General features: G+C 40.7%; 1 protein-coding gene across 1 annotated transcript in view; it reads left to right on the plus strand.

Moving 5' to 3' along the window:
* Positions 1-15624, plus strand: part of SMARCA1 (SWI/SNF related, matrix associated, actin dependent regulator of chromatin, subfamily a, member 1) — a 150078-nt gene that overhangs the window by 17351 nt on the left and 117103 nt on the right. The window contains exon 6 of the mRNA XM_007507156.3: positions 1906-2085. Coding sequence (XP_007507218.1) covers positions 1906-2085 — 180 coding nt within the window. The remainder of the gene's footprint in view (positions 1-1905; positions 2086-15624) is intronic.

Here is a 15624-nt window from a genome sequence, read left to right on the forward strand (position 1 = left end):
ATCGTTCCTACTTACACAGAAAGCTCCCCATTGCCTTCATGCTGATTATTTTGGGCTGCCATGGTGGTGGAGCACCTATCTAGAATGCCGATTATAATTAATACAAGGAACTTCTCAACCGATTTCCCAAATTATGAAATTGTTGCTGAGTTTTTTAAGCAAGATCCCTTGTCCCGCATGGAATATGAACAGCTGGCATTTCTGGAGTGCCTCAAGGTTTACAAAATACTTGGCCAGTTTGGTTCTCATGGCAAACCTTTGTGCTATTATTAAACCCATTTTATAGCTAAGGAAACTGAGGCTCAGAGAGCCCAAGTGACTGGCCCAGGATCATGAAGTTGTTGGTGAATGAGGCAGGATTCTAGTTCAGTTCTTCCTGATTTGAGTCTTACATTCTATCTGTTAGAGGCTGAGTTTTTTATCCTGTTCTCTTGGGTTCCCATTGCTTCTATTTTAGAGCTTTGGGGTTGACCTAGAATTCCTGGGACTTAGATGAATCTATAAACAACCAGCAAATTTTGAGGTAGCATCACCTTGAATCTGTGCCCTGGACCAAAGTAATGGTGATCGATGAAAATGACTGGGGCTGTTTGGTCTCATTACCCTAATGGTGCTCTGCTGTCCTGTGGCAGGCACAATCTTACTGATTTCTGAGGGCAGAGACTTATTGGTTTTCTTTGTTTACCCAGTGCCCAACCGAATAGCACTTAGCAAATATTTTCTGAGTCGAATTGCATTGGCATGGTTGTTCTCAGCAGTAGTGAAGATCCACACCCATTCATGGCAAAGAAATGTATCACTTGGTAGCCAGTTTTCCGGTAATAAGCCATGGGAAAGAGGCCCATCCTTGAATGACAGAGACAATCTTTTTCTGGGACCATATTGGAAGACTCTGCGACTTCCTCAACTCTGCCAGTGCCTTTAATACTCTAGAGTCACCCCTGGCATGGTGGGTTGCCTCTGCGAGGAGTTCAGTGGGTGTACTCCCAGTTATTGGATTCTGGAGCCACACTTGCTGTCTCCATTGCCCAAAGAAGTCTCTGAACTCCCCTTCTAGAGTTCCAGTATAGGGCGATAGCCTATTCCTGACATTAAACGTCTGAGAGAGCTCTAGGATATGTAGGGAAGTGTCATAGGTACCTCAACAGGGCCTGAGTATCACTGGGCTAGCCTCTTGCATTGAGATACAAGGGGGCCAGTAGCTACAAGTAGGATGCCTTTCTTGAGGATTAAGCCCCCAAAGCATCATTTGACTAAGAGCCCATGAGCACCCAACAAATTGTCAGCTTCCTCAGGGCCAGTTGGCATACTAGTCGATCCCCAGAACTTGGCCTTCCACCCCCCATCTCCTTGCCTTTGCACAGTCTCTTCTGCCTCTTACTGAGCTGTCTTCAAGGCTCAGCCTGGGCACCACCTCCTAGAGTAGGCCTTTCCTGACCTACCCAGTGGGTAATGCTCTCTTCCTTCTTAAATAATCCTGTGTATATATGGTCTGTTTACATTCTGTATAACCACCCCCTCCTTCTTTCCTATTCTTCCCCTCTCTGCCCCCAACCCTCTGAAGGGAGGGATGGTTTTTCCTCTTGTATTTCTTTCCCCCACACCTAACACAGTGCCTCGTATGTAGCATGTGTGTAATTAAAGCTTGTTGGATTGGACCAAATGTGTTTCAGAATGCTCCACTCCCGCGGTTCCTGGCATGCATTCCTTTTTTGTTGACTCAGTAAATCCTGACCAAGAACCAAAGTTGACTTTTCCCCCAGTTGTATTTTTAGTTGTTCTTTCTTAGAGTCAAGATTCCATGTGTGGAAGAGCAGGCAAGTGCTTGGATCTAGCGTTAGTGCGGACAGCGTGTTGGGTTCGTTACAGTTTTGTGACTTCTTTCCTTTTGGGTTGATGTTGCAGGGTCTTGGAAAGACTTTACAAACGATTGCACTGCTTGGCTATCTCAAACACTATCGGAACATTCCTGGGCCTCACATGGTTTTGGTTCCAAAATCAACTTTACACAACTGGATGAACGAATTTAAACGCTGGGTGCCCTCTCTCCGGGCTGTTTGTCTCATCGGGGACAAGGATGCGAGAGTAAGTAGAAACAGGTATATCCAGTGGTGCTCAGGAAGAGCAATGGGTTCATGGTATGGGCTCTTGGCTTCCACCACTCCTGTCATGGCTGCTATACAACTAGCTGAGCAGAGACATATGACTCTCGTTGCACTTAAAAATGTGTTTATTGTGATCTTGTGTTTTTTTCTATCACTTTCATGTCTAAATATACCTTCCTCTCTTCCCTAACCAGAGATCCATTCATTAGAACAAAGAGCAAAAAAGAAAGAGGGGAAGAAATACTTCAGCGAGATGTCAACTGACTCTGACATTATCCACACCCATATCTCCCTGCTGCAAAGAAGGAAGGGTGCTCTGCACTCAGATCTCTTCTTTAGGGCCCAGCCAGGCCATTAGAATTACCCAGTACCCAGATGCTTTTTTTGGCCTTCTTTCATACCATTTACATTGTGATAGTCAATATTTATCTAATTTTCCTGGTTTGGTTTCCTTCATTTTCCATCCCTCTTCTCTTATACAATTCATTAAAAAAATCCTTACCTTCCATCTTAGAATCAGTACTAAGTATTGGTTCCAAGGCAGAAAAGTGGTAATTGGGGGTTAAGTGACTTGCCCAGGGTCTCATAGCTAGGAAGCTTCTGAGATGAGATTTGAACCCAGGACCTCCAGTTTTTAGGCCTGGCTCTTGATCTACTGACACCCCCGCCCCAGCTGCTTCTACAATTAATTTTTAAACTAGTGGATAATTTAAGCATTTTGAAATGGAAATCATGTTCAGTTTGGGTGTGTCTATTCTTAAAAATGTTATCTTTGGCTAAACCATTGATGTTAGATTGAAATAAGCATTCCAGCATCCAGGATTTTACGATTTTGAAGCCAAAAGTCATTCTGTAAACGTAGATGACTTGGACATTGGTTGTGATTCTTGGCTTCATTGTGGTTTTGTTTGCAAGGGAGGAACATTTTATTTACATGTCAGGAGCCTTGCACATTGCTACTGGGTCCCACTGAGGTCTGGCTCCTGCTTACCTTCCCTGAATTATTTCACACTGCCCTCCTTCTCACACTCGATCTTCAAGCCAAACGGGCCTGCTTGTGGCTGCTTGAGTACGGTGTTCCATGTCTTCCTTTCATGCTTTGGTACAGACCTTACATCGTAGCCTGGAATGCCTCCCCACTTACCCCTCTGTGGTAGAAGGCTTAACCAAGGTGCCACTGCCCCAGGAAGGCTTTCTGCTATCTCACTCCTTGAGTTCTTTTGTGGACATATTCCCCCTAGCAGCATGTAAGCTTCTTGAGGACTCAACATTTCTCATGGTTATCTTTGTCTTCTTCCCAGTGCTTTACATTTATTAAGTGCTTCTGGAATTGAAGTGATCTATGGGTATAGCAAAAGAAATATATGGATTTGGGGGACCATAGATTTAGTGGAACCTGAGAGGCCATCTCATCTAACCCTTTCTTTTTACTGGGGAAACTGAGGACCACAGAGGGGAAGAGACTTATCTAAAGTAATCTGGGTGGTAAGTGGCAGAACCAGGATTCTCATCTGGGTCCTTTGCCTCCCAGTTCAGTGCTTTTATTTTCAGAGACCAATCTAGAGTTTGGTAATGTGTATAGATGAAGCATTTGGGGGAGGCAGGGGAGGAGATAGAGTCAAGATGGAGGAACAGCACAGAGAAGAAAGCCCAGCTCCTCCACAAAGATCAGATAAATGTGCCAGATTAAGTTCTCTTTTTTTTAGAACCTTACTTTCTGTCTTAGAATCAATACTGTGAATTGGTTCCAAGGCAGAAGAGTGATAAGGGCTAAGCAATGGAGGTTAAGTGACTTGGCCGGGGTTACCTGGCTGGAAGTGTCTGAGGCCACATTTGAACCCAGGACCTCCCGTCTCTAGGCCTGGCTCTCAATGTACAGGGCTACCCATATGTCCCCCAGAATAAGTTCTGATTGGAGAATTCCAAGAAAAATGAGGCCAGATTTGAACCCAGTTCCTCCTCAGACTTCATCACTGGTATTGTTAATTCTTATAATTGTAACCCATCCATATGGACACAAAGAATCTCAGAGTTTGAAGGGACCTCAAGGCCATGTAATCTGAAACAAAGGTGAATATGAATCTCCTTTACAGTATACCCATGAAGTGGCCATTGAAATTCTTCTTGAAGACCTCCAGTAAAGGAAACCCTGTATCTTTTGAGGTAGTCCATTCCCCATCCATGTATATTTGTTACTTTTTCCTTTTAACAACCTTTAATTTTCTTCCTTGGTACTTCTACCCACTTTTCCTAGTTCTTTGCTCTTAGGGTTTGAGCAGAACACATCTAGGTCCTCTTCTGCATCTAAGCCTTCCAGGTCCTTGAGGATACCTGCCACATTTCTCTGAGTCTTCTCTTCTCTTGGCTAAACCTCTGAAGTTTCAACTGATTGTTGTCCAGTAAGATGTTGAGGCCCCTCATCATTTTGGCTGCCCACCTTTACATGCTCTCCAGCTTACCAATGTCCTATCCCAAAATGTGATACCCAGAACTGGACATCACAGTCCAGGTGTGGTTTAATCAGGGCAGAGGATGGTGGGATTTAACATCTTCCTCTCTGCTTCTTTCAATGACATCTAAAGGTTGTGCTAGCTTTTTGGGTGGCTCTGTCACACCCAATGAGTTCACAGTCTATGAAAGCTTCCAGATGGTTTTTAGATTAATGGCTGTCTAGCTACAACTCTCCTATTTTATACCTATGAAACAGAATGTTTTGAACCCAAATGTAAGATGATGCCGAAGCTCCATTTTATTAGATTTGAACCAAAATTCTTACTTATCAGGATTTTTGAATCTCATCCAGTACCTATTGCCAACCTTCCACCTTTGTATCACATGCGTATTTGATAAGTTTACTATCTGTACTTTTATTCGGATTTTAATGAGAATGCTAAGTATCCCAGGGCCAAGCTTAGATCCCTGGGATACATTATTGAAGATATCCTGCCAGAAGGAACTTGACCCATTTCAATTCCTAATTGTACTATTGTTTGACCCACACTTCTCTTTTTCACAAGAATATATTGAGATTTTCTCAAATGCTTTGCTAAAATCTAGAAACACTTTCTGTCTAGCACTTCTGTGTTCTACCCATCAAAAAACGAAATAAGGTTAGTCAGGCCTGATCTCTTTTGTTGACTCGTACTGTCTCATTGTAATCTCTGCTTCTGTTGCAAGCTGCTTACTAACCATCCCTTTAATAATGTGTTCAGATTTTTGCCAGGACTTAAAGTCAAATTCATTAGCCCAAAGTTTGTGAATTCTGTTCTGGAAAATTGGAACAGCATCTGCCTCTTTCTAGTCCTGCTGTATTTATCTAATTCTCAATAATTTTTCTTTTTTCTTCCTAAAAGTTTTATGGATGTCTTTTTGCTTCATGCACTACAAATTGCCCCTACTTCCGTAAGGAAGCAAAAACAATTGACAGCAATCAAGTCTGGTAGCTTGTCCAGCACTTGAAACTTGTAATTGTTCATCTCACTGCCAAGATGATTTTGTTTTCTGGAATCAACATTGGGCATTGCCTTTTTAATGAGTTTAGCTGTCTTTTAGTAATGTTTTCATTTATATTATTTTAATTATTGCATAACTTGGTTTCTCCATTGTGCTTTCTTTGCTCTGCATTAGTTTAGGTGGGCTTAGTTTTAAAAATGCCTTGCTGCTTTTAGGACTCTTGTCTTCAGTCTTCTTCCCACATTCCTCTGAAGTCCTCTTTGTTATTGTTTCTTGTGGCATAATGATATTCCATTACTTTTCACATCCCACAGTTTGCTCAGCCATGCCCCAGTCAATAGGTACCTCCTTTCTTTGCTCTCACTCACTACCCCTTTCTCATGAAATCATCATCCAATTCTTATTAATTCTGTCTCTTTCACATCCTTTAAGTTTCCTTTCTTCCACTAAAACCACAGCCACTCTAGCTCAGGTCCTCACTGCTAGACCCTGGATTATTGTTTAGGTTTCCCAATTCCTTTCCTTGAGTCTCCTTTGTCAATACATCCTTCACATAGCTTCCCAAGTACTATTTCTTTTTTTAAAGCCCTTCCCTTCCCTCTTAGACTCAATACTGTGTATTTGTTCCAAGGCAGAAGAGTGGTAAGGGCTAGGCAATGGGGGTTAAGTGACTTGCCCAGGGTCACCCAGCTAGGAAGTGTCTGAGGCCACATTTGAACCTATGACCTCTTGTCTCTAGGCCTGGCTCTCAATCCACTGAGACACCTAGCTGCCCCCCACCAAGTGCTATTTCCTAAGCCCATGTCTCATAGCCCATTACTCTCCTCAAGAAGCTCGAGGGGCTAACTATTGCATCTAGAATCAAATACAAAACCCCTCTATTTCTTACAGGACTTCACAGTATAACTCCAGCTCTTTCCAGACCAAGTACACACTACTTCCCAGCATACAGTCAGCTTCCCAGCCAAATCAACTCACTTGCTGTTTCCTGGATGTGACATGTAGATATGGTGATTCCTGCCTCTGTTTTTGCTTGCGCTAGGATGCTCTCCCTTCACATCTCTCCCTCTTGGGTTTCCTAGTTATTTTCAAATCTTAGTTCAAGTGCCATCTCCTGACAGAGACATCTTCGCATTTCCCCAGTTGCTAGTGACCTCTCTCCTTGTCCCCCACTTACTGTATATTTATTGATCTGTGTATGTATCGAATCTCCCTCTCTCTTCCCCCCAAATGTAAGGTTAAAAAGTTTCATTTTTGTCTTGGTAACTTCAGCATTTGCATCAAAGTAGGTAATAGTTGTTGAATTGAATCTAGTCAAATTTCTGAACAGTTTTGGCCTGCCTGCCTGCCTGCCTGCCTGCCTTCCTTCCTTCCTTCCTTCCTTCCTTCCTTCCTTCCTTCCTTCCTTCCTTCCTTCCTTCCTTCCTTCCTTCCTTCCTTCCTTCCTTCCTTCCTTCCTTCCTTCCTTCCTTCCTTCCTTCCTTCCTTCCTTCCTCCCTTCCTCCCTTCCTCCCTTCCTCCCTTCCTCCCTTCCTCCCTTCCTCCCTTCCTTCCTCCCTTCCTCCCTCCCTTCCTTCCTTCCTCCCTTCCTCCCTTCCTCCCTTCCTTCCTTCCTCCCTTCCTCCCTTCCTCCCTTCCTCCCTTCCTCCCTTCCTTCCTCCCTTCTTCCCTTCTTCCCTTCTTCCCTTCCTTCCTCCATTCCTCCCTTCCTCCCTTCCTCTCTATCTCTATTGTTGTTGATCAGGAAGTAGCTAAGTCAGATCTTCTAAAGAATGGTCTGATTAGGGTGGAATAGTTTTGAAATTCACAAGACCCCCTGATGGATCTTGTAAACATACCAGCTATGAAATTACAATAGTTAGAGATAAGGGAAAAATAGGAGAGATAGAGAGAGACAACAAAACCAATGTTTTGCTGGGTGAATTGACAAAAGCCAATTAGGGTGCAGTCCCCTTTGGCAAAAGAGTGTACATTCAAAATAAATTCAATAAACCTTCAGTTCAATCAACCACACCCCAAGGTTCATTCTTGATCTTGATATAATGTAGGTTTTCTGGCATCTTTCTGCAACAGTTCATTCTTTGGATTTAGCAAGCTTTGTCCTTGAGGCTCTTTCTTGAACAAAAAAATTTCAAAATCTTGGATTTTTATTAAAATACAATCCTCCCTGAAGTGGGTGTTAAAGAAGACCATCCAGTTCAGCTCAGGATACATTGCTGAGGTATGGGGGTGTATGAGTCAGTTATTAAAAGAATTCAAAAACAATAAAAACAAAACAAACAAAAAACCAAAACCAAAATATATAAAGGAAAAATATGGAAGAAAGTTAAACTTTTGGGAGAAAGAGAAGGAAAAGAAATTCAAAATCAGAATCAAAATACCAAAATCTATGTATATAAAATGTTGAGTAAACAAGAATAAATTCATAATGGGCCCTTGTACAGGTCCAATTTAAAGTAATGTCTATCCCACAAGTTTGTAGGACAGAATGCAGTAATATTTCACTTACCCATTTGCAGCCAAGACTACAGGAAGTTGCCATACTATAAGAAGGAAAGGAACTAGAATTCTATTTTGATAGGGAAGCGTCATTCCCTGGTCTGAGTTTTAGTCATTCTCAGGGATATAGGGAGCCAGCATGATAGTCAAATTTTGGTACTTGTATGAGTACTTCATAAAGAGTGTAGATACAAGGAAGTCCTATGACTTAACGTATGTCAACCGTCGCAACCTTGAGTCCACATTAGTATTTCCTGTGTGCTCTTTTGGCACTATTCAGGTTAAGTCTGTGGTCCTTGTTTTTATCCCATTTCCTGGAATCATACACAAACATTAATCATAGTCCCATAACATTTTATCAATAAATGGCAGGTTCCCACAGTTTAAAGTTTTGGGGTATGTATTGATATTATAGCAAGGATATATATATATATGTGTGTATATATATATATGTATGTATGTATGTATATATATATATTAAACTTATGTTATTGCAAAGAGAGAGAAAAAAATTTAATTGTATGTACCTTTCATACAAGAAATGAGGAAAAGGGGAAAAAATCATATTCTAATCAAAAGAAAAGCAATAATAAAAAATAAGGGAAAAAGAAGGAAAAAAATCAGGAATTCAATGTGTTCTTGAAAAACAGCATCCACTTGTTAATGGATTATTTTCTTCAATGCATGTGATAGGATACAATCAGTCTCAACAGAAGATGCTCTCTTCACATGTGCACAATGAATCCAAGAGTCCTTTTTTCTAACCTTTATAAATGTTGGAGTAGTTAACAATATTTGGAATGGTCCCTCCCAGGAAGGCTGAGTTGCTCCAGTATTGTGGAAATTCTTAATATACACCTTGTCTCTGGGGTTCAGGTCGTGAAGTGAAAAGTCTAGTGGTCCGGCTTGTATTGCAGCTCTAGATTCATGGAGTTCATGCAGTTTATGCTGTAATTCCTGTATATAGGAAGCAATAGTAGTATCTCCCCCTAATAGTGATGTATATGCCAGGGAGAAAGGCTCAGTCTGTATAGGTGGATGTCCAAAAAGCATCTCAAATGGTGAGATATGTAAGTCTCCTCTAGGCCTGCTTCTAAGATAAAATAGGCCCAGATGGAAAATTTCAGGCCATTTTAAATGGGTCTCAGTGCATAATTTGCCAGTCATTGTTTTAAGTTCTTTATTCATCCTTTGAACTTGGCATGAGCTCTGGGGATGATATGGAACATGGAATTTTGGAGTTATCCCCAAGCAAGAATATATTTGGTTTAAGACAGAATCAGTAAAATGACTTCCTCTATCTGAATCAATACATGCTAGCAGGCCAAAGCGAGGAATAATTTCTTTTAAAAGCACCTTAGCAACAAAAGCCTCTATGGCTCAGGTCGCAGGAAATGCTTCTGGCCATCTGGTCAGTTGATCTACTATGACTAGACAAAATTTGTAATGTCTGGCCTTTGGCATTGTTATGAAATCTATCTGTAGGTGCTCAAAAGGTGTGTAAGCCAGAGGACACCCACCGAAAACTTTGCTACAAAAGGCATTCTGGTTATGTGCCTGGCAGGTAGAGCAGCCTGAACACACTTTAGAGGCTATGGTAGTTATACCAGGGGCTATCCATATTCTCTTAACAGAGTCCACAATTCCCTGGGTACCAGAGTGACCATTTTTATGAACAGATTTGCAAATTTGGTGATCGGAACTTCTAGGGAGCAGGGGTTTCCCTTCAGATGACACCCATACTCCATTAATCTGTTTTGCTTTGAATTTTTGTTTCCATTTTTCCACTTCCTTTTCATTATAGGAATTTGATCAATTTAAATCATCAGTGGTTGTTAATGTTAAAATTAATTCATGTCCTTCTATGGCTGCTAGCTTTGCAGCAGTATCTGCTCGGTCATTTCCCCTAGAGACAGGGTCCATGCCACCTGTATGGGCAGAGCAATGAACTACAGCTAGGGCTTCAGGCAGTTTGAGAGCAGAAAGATTAAATCATTAATAATTTCTGCATTAGCTATGGATTTTCTAGCTAAGGTTAAAAATCCTCTCTGGAGCCATAGCATCACAATTGAGTGAAAAATGCCAAAAGCATGTCTAGAATCTGTATAAATTGTTGCCTTTTTACCATTGGCAATTATACAGGAATATTTCAGAGCTATGAGTTCTGCCCCTTGAGCGCTAATGTTAGAGGGCAGTGAAGCTGACCACTCAGTGGCAAATTCTGTGACTACAGCAGCTCCAGTGTAGCTTATGCTATCGCTCATAAAAGAATAACCATCAGTAAATAAGACCAGATCTGAGTTGTCTAAGGGAGTGTCCAAGAGATTATCTCAAGGTTTTTCTGCCATGGACACTGGTGTTTCACAACTGTGTAATGGTTCTCCTGAAGTTGGTAAATCTGTAAGCAAGGTGTCAGGGTTAAGGGTTGAACAGCGTTTCAAGGTAATGTTTTCATTGTTTAACAAGGTTATTTCATACCTTGTAATTAATTCGCTGATCAGAAAATGCCTGTGTTCTATGTCTTAGCAACAATGCTTCTACCTCATGTGGACACATGAGGGCATCCCAATACTAGATCAACAGTTTTTGTCACTAGTAAGGCTGTAGCAGCTACTCCTCTAAGACACGGTGGTGCTCCTGATGCTACTGGGTCTAGTTGGGCAGAATAATAAGCAATTGGGCACTGAGAAGACCCCAAAGTCTGAGTTAAAACACCTGAAGCTACCCCTCTTCGCTCATGTACATACAAAGTAAATGGCTTGTTGTAATCTGTGATGCCTAGAGCGTGGGCAGACAGGATAGCCTTTTTAAGATCTGATAGAGCTGACAGGTGTTCTGGTTCTAATTTTAGGGGCTCAGAGATCGAATCCCTTGTTAGTGCTATAAGGCATTTAGTAATTTCCCCAGAACAAGGAATCCATTGTCTACAGAACTCTGTTGCTCCCAAAATTGCTGTCAACTGTTTCTTAGTGGTAGGAGTGCTTAAGTTTTGAATATTCTCAATTCTTCTGAGAGAAATAAAGCGGGCACCCACAGTCAGGATGAACCCCAAATAGTCTACTTTAGAGAGGCACCACTGAACCTTATCTTTCGAGATCTCATACCCTCTTTTGTGCAATTCCAAAGGGAGGTGTTTGCTATCTTCCTGACATGCTTCTGCATCTGTTGAAGCCAAGAGTAGATCATCTATGTATTTGATTAATTTGCTATTTTTAAATTTTATATTATCTGTATCTTGGCTCAAAATTTGTGCAAATAAGCTCGGGCTGTCTACGAAACCTTGTGGCAGACGACTTCAGGAGTGCTGATGACCCTGCCAGGTGAAAGCAAAGATATGCCTGGAGTTCTCATGTATGGGTATGGAAAAAAAGGCTGAGCACAAGTCTACTACTGTAAAGTATGTAGGTGTGCTAGGAATAGAAGAAATAATAGTATTGATGTTGGAAACTACGGAGTGTCTCTTTATAACATGATTGTTCTCAGCCCTCAAATCCTGTATGAATCTATAGAGGTGTTTGCCATCGGGCCCTCTTTTTGGTTTTTTAATGGGCAGGATCTGCATGTGTTAATTACTAGGGTAATTCCCTCAATTGCCTCCTTTGAGAGGGGATACTGAGGAATGGAAGAAGGTGGGCTAGATTTAATTTTTATCTGCACAGGAACAGCTGACTTAGTAAGCCTACATCAGAAGAAGATGTGGCCCAAAGAGACTCCGGTATATCTTCAGGTATTGCAAAGGTGGGATGCTCTTTTCCATCCTGGCTCTCTGAGAGAATTACAGGGAGTAAATTTAAAGATTCCTCAGGTGCTTCCAATGATAAGGAACCATCTGGGGAGCAATTTATTGTGGCTCTGAGTTTGCATAGAAGGTCCCTCCCCAGGAAATTTAGAGGGGAGTCAGGCTTCAAAAGGAACGAGTATTGTACCTCTAGGGGCCCTACAGATACCATTCTAGGGGAAAGCCTTTTAACCCTTTGGGGTATTCCTGATACTCCCATTACATTCTCTGAGCCAACAGAATAACAATGTAAATCAGGTGTTCTCTTTAATACAGACCAGGAAGCTCCAATGTCTAAAAGGCAACCATAATAGGTGTTACCCACCTTTAAAGTAACATGGGGTTCATTACTATAGGAGGGCAGTGGGTAGGGACAATGGGTAGTAGGACATCAGGGTTTGGAAAATCAAAGGTTGTATCCTCTGATTCCTGTGCCCCAGGCCCCCCCCCGACACCTTCACATTGTGTTTGGGAAGTTCCTTGGGCACCCCCCTGAAGGGCACTCCCCTGAGGGGCATTAGTACCTTGAGTATTTTTTGGACGAGCACCACTTAAATTATATTGTTGTGGAGTCATTTGGTTTGAGTTATCATTTTCCCAATATCTATTCCTATAGTTATCATTCCTAAAATTGTGGTTTCCATTATTTTTATTAGAGTTATTTCTATAATTATCACTTCTGTAATTGTTATTAAACTGCAGATTCCTTCTGAGTGCCTTGAGTAAAGTTCTACACTCTGCCATTCTGTGGCCCTTCTTCTCACAGAATTGGCAGGTGACAAAGCAATAATTAGATTCCTGGAGAGGGGCAAGTGCCATTGGTTGAGTATCATGCCCTCTTTCTAGTTTTCTAATTTTATCTGTTAAAAATGTCAATTTATTTTTTATTGTTTCTGTGATATCATTATTCTCTTGCTCCTTTTCTTTGTTTACCTTTAAAACATATAAAGCTGTTTTCCGCAATTCTTCAAGGTCTATCTATGGCCATCTTGGTCAATGTGTTCTAAAATAATCTCTAATGACTTTGCAAGTGTTAGGGACAAAGTGCTTTCTAATTGTTCTTAAGCTATTTTCTTTAGATAGGTCAAAATCCAGGAATACCCCAAACTTGATTATTCTATCCATGAATCTGGAGGGTGTTTCTTCCTCATTCTGCATATTATTTTCAAATTCTGTCCACTTATCTGTACTGTCTTCACATTCCTTCATTGCTGTTAGGATGGCTTCTCTACAACGGTATAATTGCAAAAGATCCTCAGAGTCATTATAGTCCCATTCGGGATCCTGGGTTTTGTTGACATGAGCAGTTATTTTATTTTTCTCACGTTCAGTTTAAAAAGCCTGTAGCAAATTTTCAATGTCCTTGTAAGATAGATTATACTGAAAAAACATGTCTGTCATCTTTTTTGTTAATAGAAAGGGATCTTGTTCATATGTGGGAACATTTCATGTAAATTCATTTATTTCTTGGGGAGTAAACGGTATATTGTGTTTTAAAGTCACCACATGCCCACTCCGTCCTATTTCAGGTACTTCTCTTAGAGGAAATAGGCCTCTAGTAGAATTTTGTACCTGTGGGTCAGTTCGACTAGGATGAGTTTCTCTAGGAGGACAAGATCTCCTTTGGGCTGGAATTTGGTTTTCTGTAGGAGAAGGAACACGAGAAACTGGGATTGCAGGGGAAGGGTTTTGGGGATTAAATTCAGTCAAAATTTGCACTACATGATAGGAACAGTCTGTTAACTGAGCTATAGGGAAGGTGTTTTCCATCTCTATTTTGGGAAAGGAAATTTCCTCATTCAAAGGTTCAGAAACAGGTCTGTTTATGGTAGAGTGGGTGTTTGCCAATTGATCCTGTAAGAAACATTTTAATTTTTCTAATTGGGCTTGCATGTTCTCTTGCATTTTATCCTCAATTTTTTTTGGTGTTTTTCTGAATTTCAGCTTCAAATGATTTTTTTTTATGTTAGCATCTCTAAACAAAAAATGACATTACCTATTAATATAAAAACTTGGAGGTATGCTGTATTCTTCAATGTCCCTAATTCTTCAACCGCCATATAAATGTCGAAGAATGTCGTATTCATTTATATATATATATATATGTATGTATATAGTAATTATTTTCTAACGGTCTTCACAAAACACGTGGGGAACAGGACAAAGCCAAAACTTTATACAGGTTTTTCCCACTCCTAATCTAGTCAGTCGTTCCCTAAGGGAAAGGAGATTTAGAAACAGCTCTCCTAGGCAGGACCTTAGGGCCCTGTTGCTAAGATTTAAAACAACTATATTCTATTTAATTTAAGGAGAGAGGGAGAAAAGAAATAAAAATGCAAATTTACTTACCTGTATAGCTGATCAAATAAGCTATTAAAAATAGTCACAGTAGAAAAAAGTTTAGGAAAGTTAAGAAGATTGAGGGTATTTCATCACACTGACATGGTTGCCAAACTGTAAAGGGTGAAAATTATGGTTGAGACTGAAAAAAATCTAAATTTAAATGGTCGCCAAGGGAAATCCCAAATAATAAAATAACCAAGTCAGCTTCCAAATTTTTTTGGTCATTTAATTACAATAGGAGGAAGAAAATATTAGAGGGAGAGAGAGAGAGAGGGAGAGAAGGAAAGAGGGAGAGAAGGAAAGGAGTTTAACTCAGAACCACTCTGGCTCAAGCTGAGCCAAAGCGGGCATTAAGGCCTTGGAGAGCCAAGTCAGGGAAAGGGGTCAGTCCTTATCATTCTCATGACTGGTCTGAAGGAAAGCTGTCTGCAGGGCTCCTCCAGGCTCAAGCTCCAGGATCGAACTCTACTCTAGCCCTCCTCACAGGAAGTCCCGAAAACTCCTGAGTCTGTTCTCTACCTCACTTCCTATATCTCACATGTGCCAATGGTGGCTCAAGCTTGACTTAGGACCGCCCAGAGGTCTGTCTTTTTTTTGCACATGTCTGTTGAAGGCCATTTTCTCAAATAATTAAATCTTGAGTTTGATGCAGCCCTTCCTAATCTTGTTACACTGAGTAGGGTGGAGAATGTGGGTTTCCAAGACCTGATTCTGTTATTCCAAGCATCTCTAATGTTATTGATCAGGAAATAGCTAAATCAGATCTTCTAAAGAATGGTCTGATTAGGGTGGAATAGTTTTGAAATTCACACTTCTTATTCCCCCCTTTTTTTCTTTACAGTCTTTTTATCTTTTGATCATCTGCAGATCTAATAATATCTCTCAGCATTTATTTAAATTGTTGATAATAATGCTAAATAGCTCAAGGTCAAGCATGGATCCCTGTGACACCTGAATAACAAAATCCTTTGAAGTTGGTATTGACCCATGGATGACTTTTTGGGTCCAACCCTGAAAGGAATTTTGAATCCTCATTATTGTACTATTGTCTCACCCATAAGTCTCCATCATTTCTTTTTCTTTTCAAAAATTAATTAATTAATTAATTAAGAATATTTTCCCATGGTTACATGATTCATGTTCTTTCCCTCTCCTCCTCCCTGCTTCTGTGGCCAGTAAGCCTTTCAACTGGATTTTACATGTTTTGTTGATCAAGAACTATTTCCATATTATTATTTGCATTAGAGTGATCATTTAGAGTCTATATCACCAATCATATCCCCATAGAACCGTGTGATGAAGGAAATGTTTTTTCTTCTGTGTTTCTACTCCCATAGTTCTTTCTCTGTGTGTATAGTGTTCTTTCTCATAAGTCCCTCAGAATTGTCCTGGATTATTGCATTGTTTCTAGTAGAGAAGTCCATTACATTCGATTGTGCCACAGTG

This window comes from Monodelphis domestica, chromosome X (genome assembly GCF_027887165.1).
Source record: "Monodelphis domestica isolate mMonDom1 chromosome X, mMonDom1.pri, whole genome shotgun sequence".
Classification (NCBI taxonomy): Eukaryota; Metazoa; Chordata; class Mammalia; order Didelphimorphia; family Didelphidae; genus Monodelphis; species Monodelphis domestica.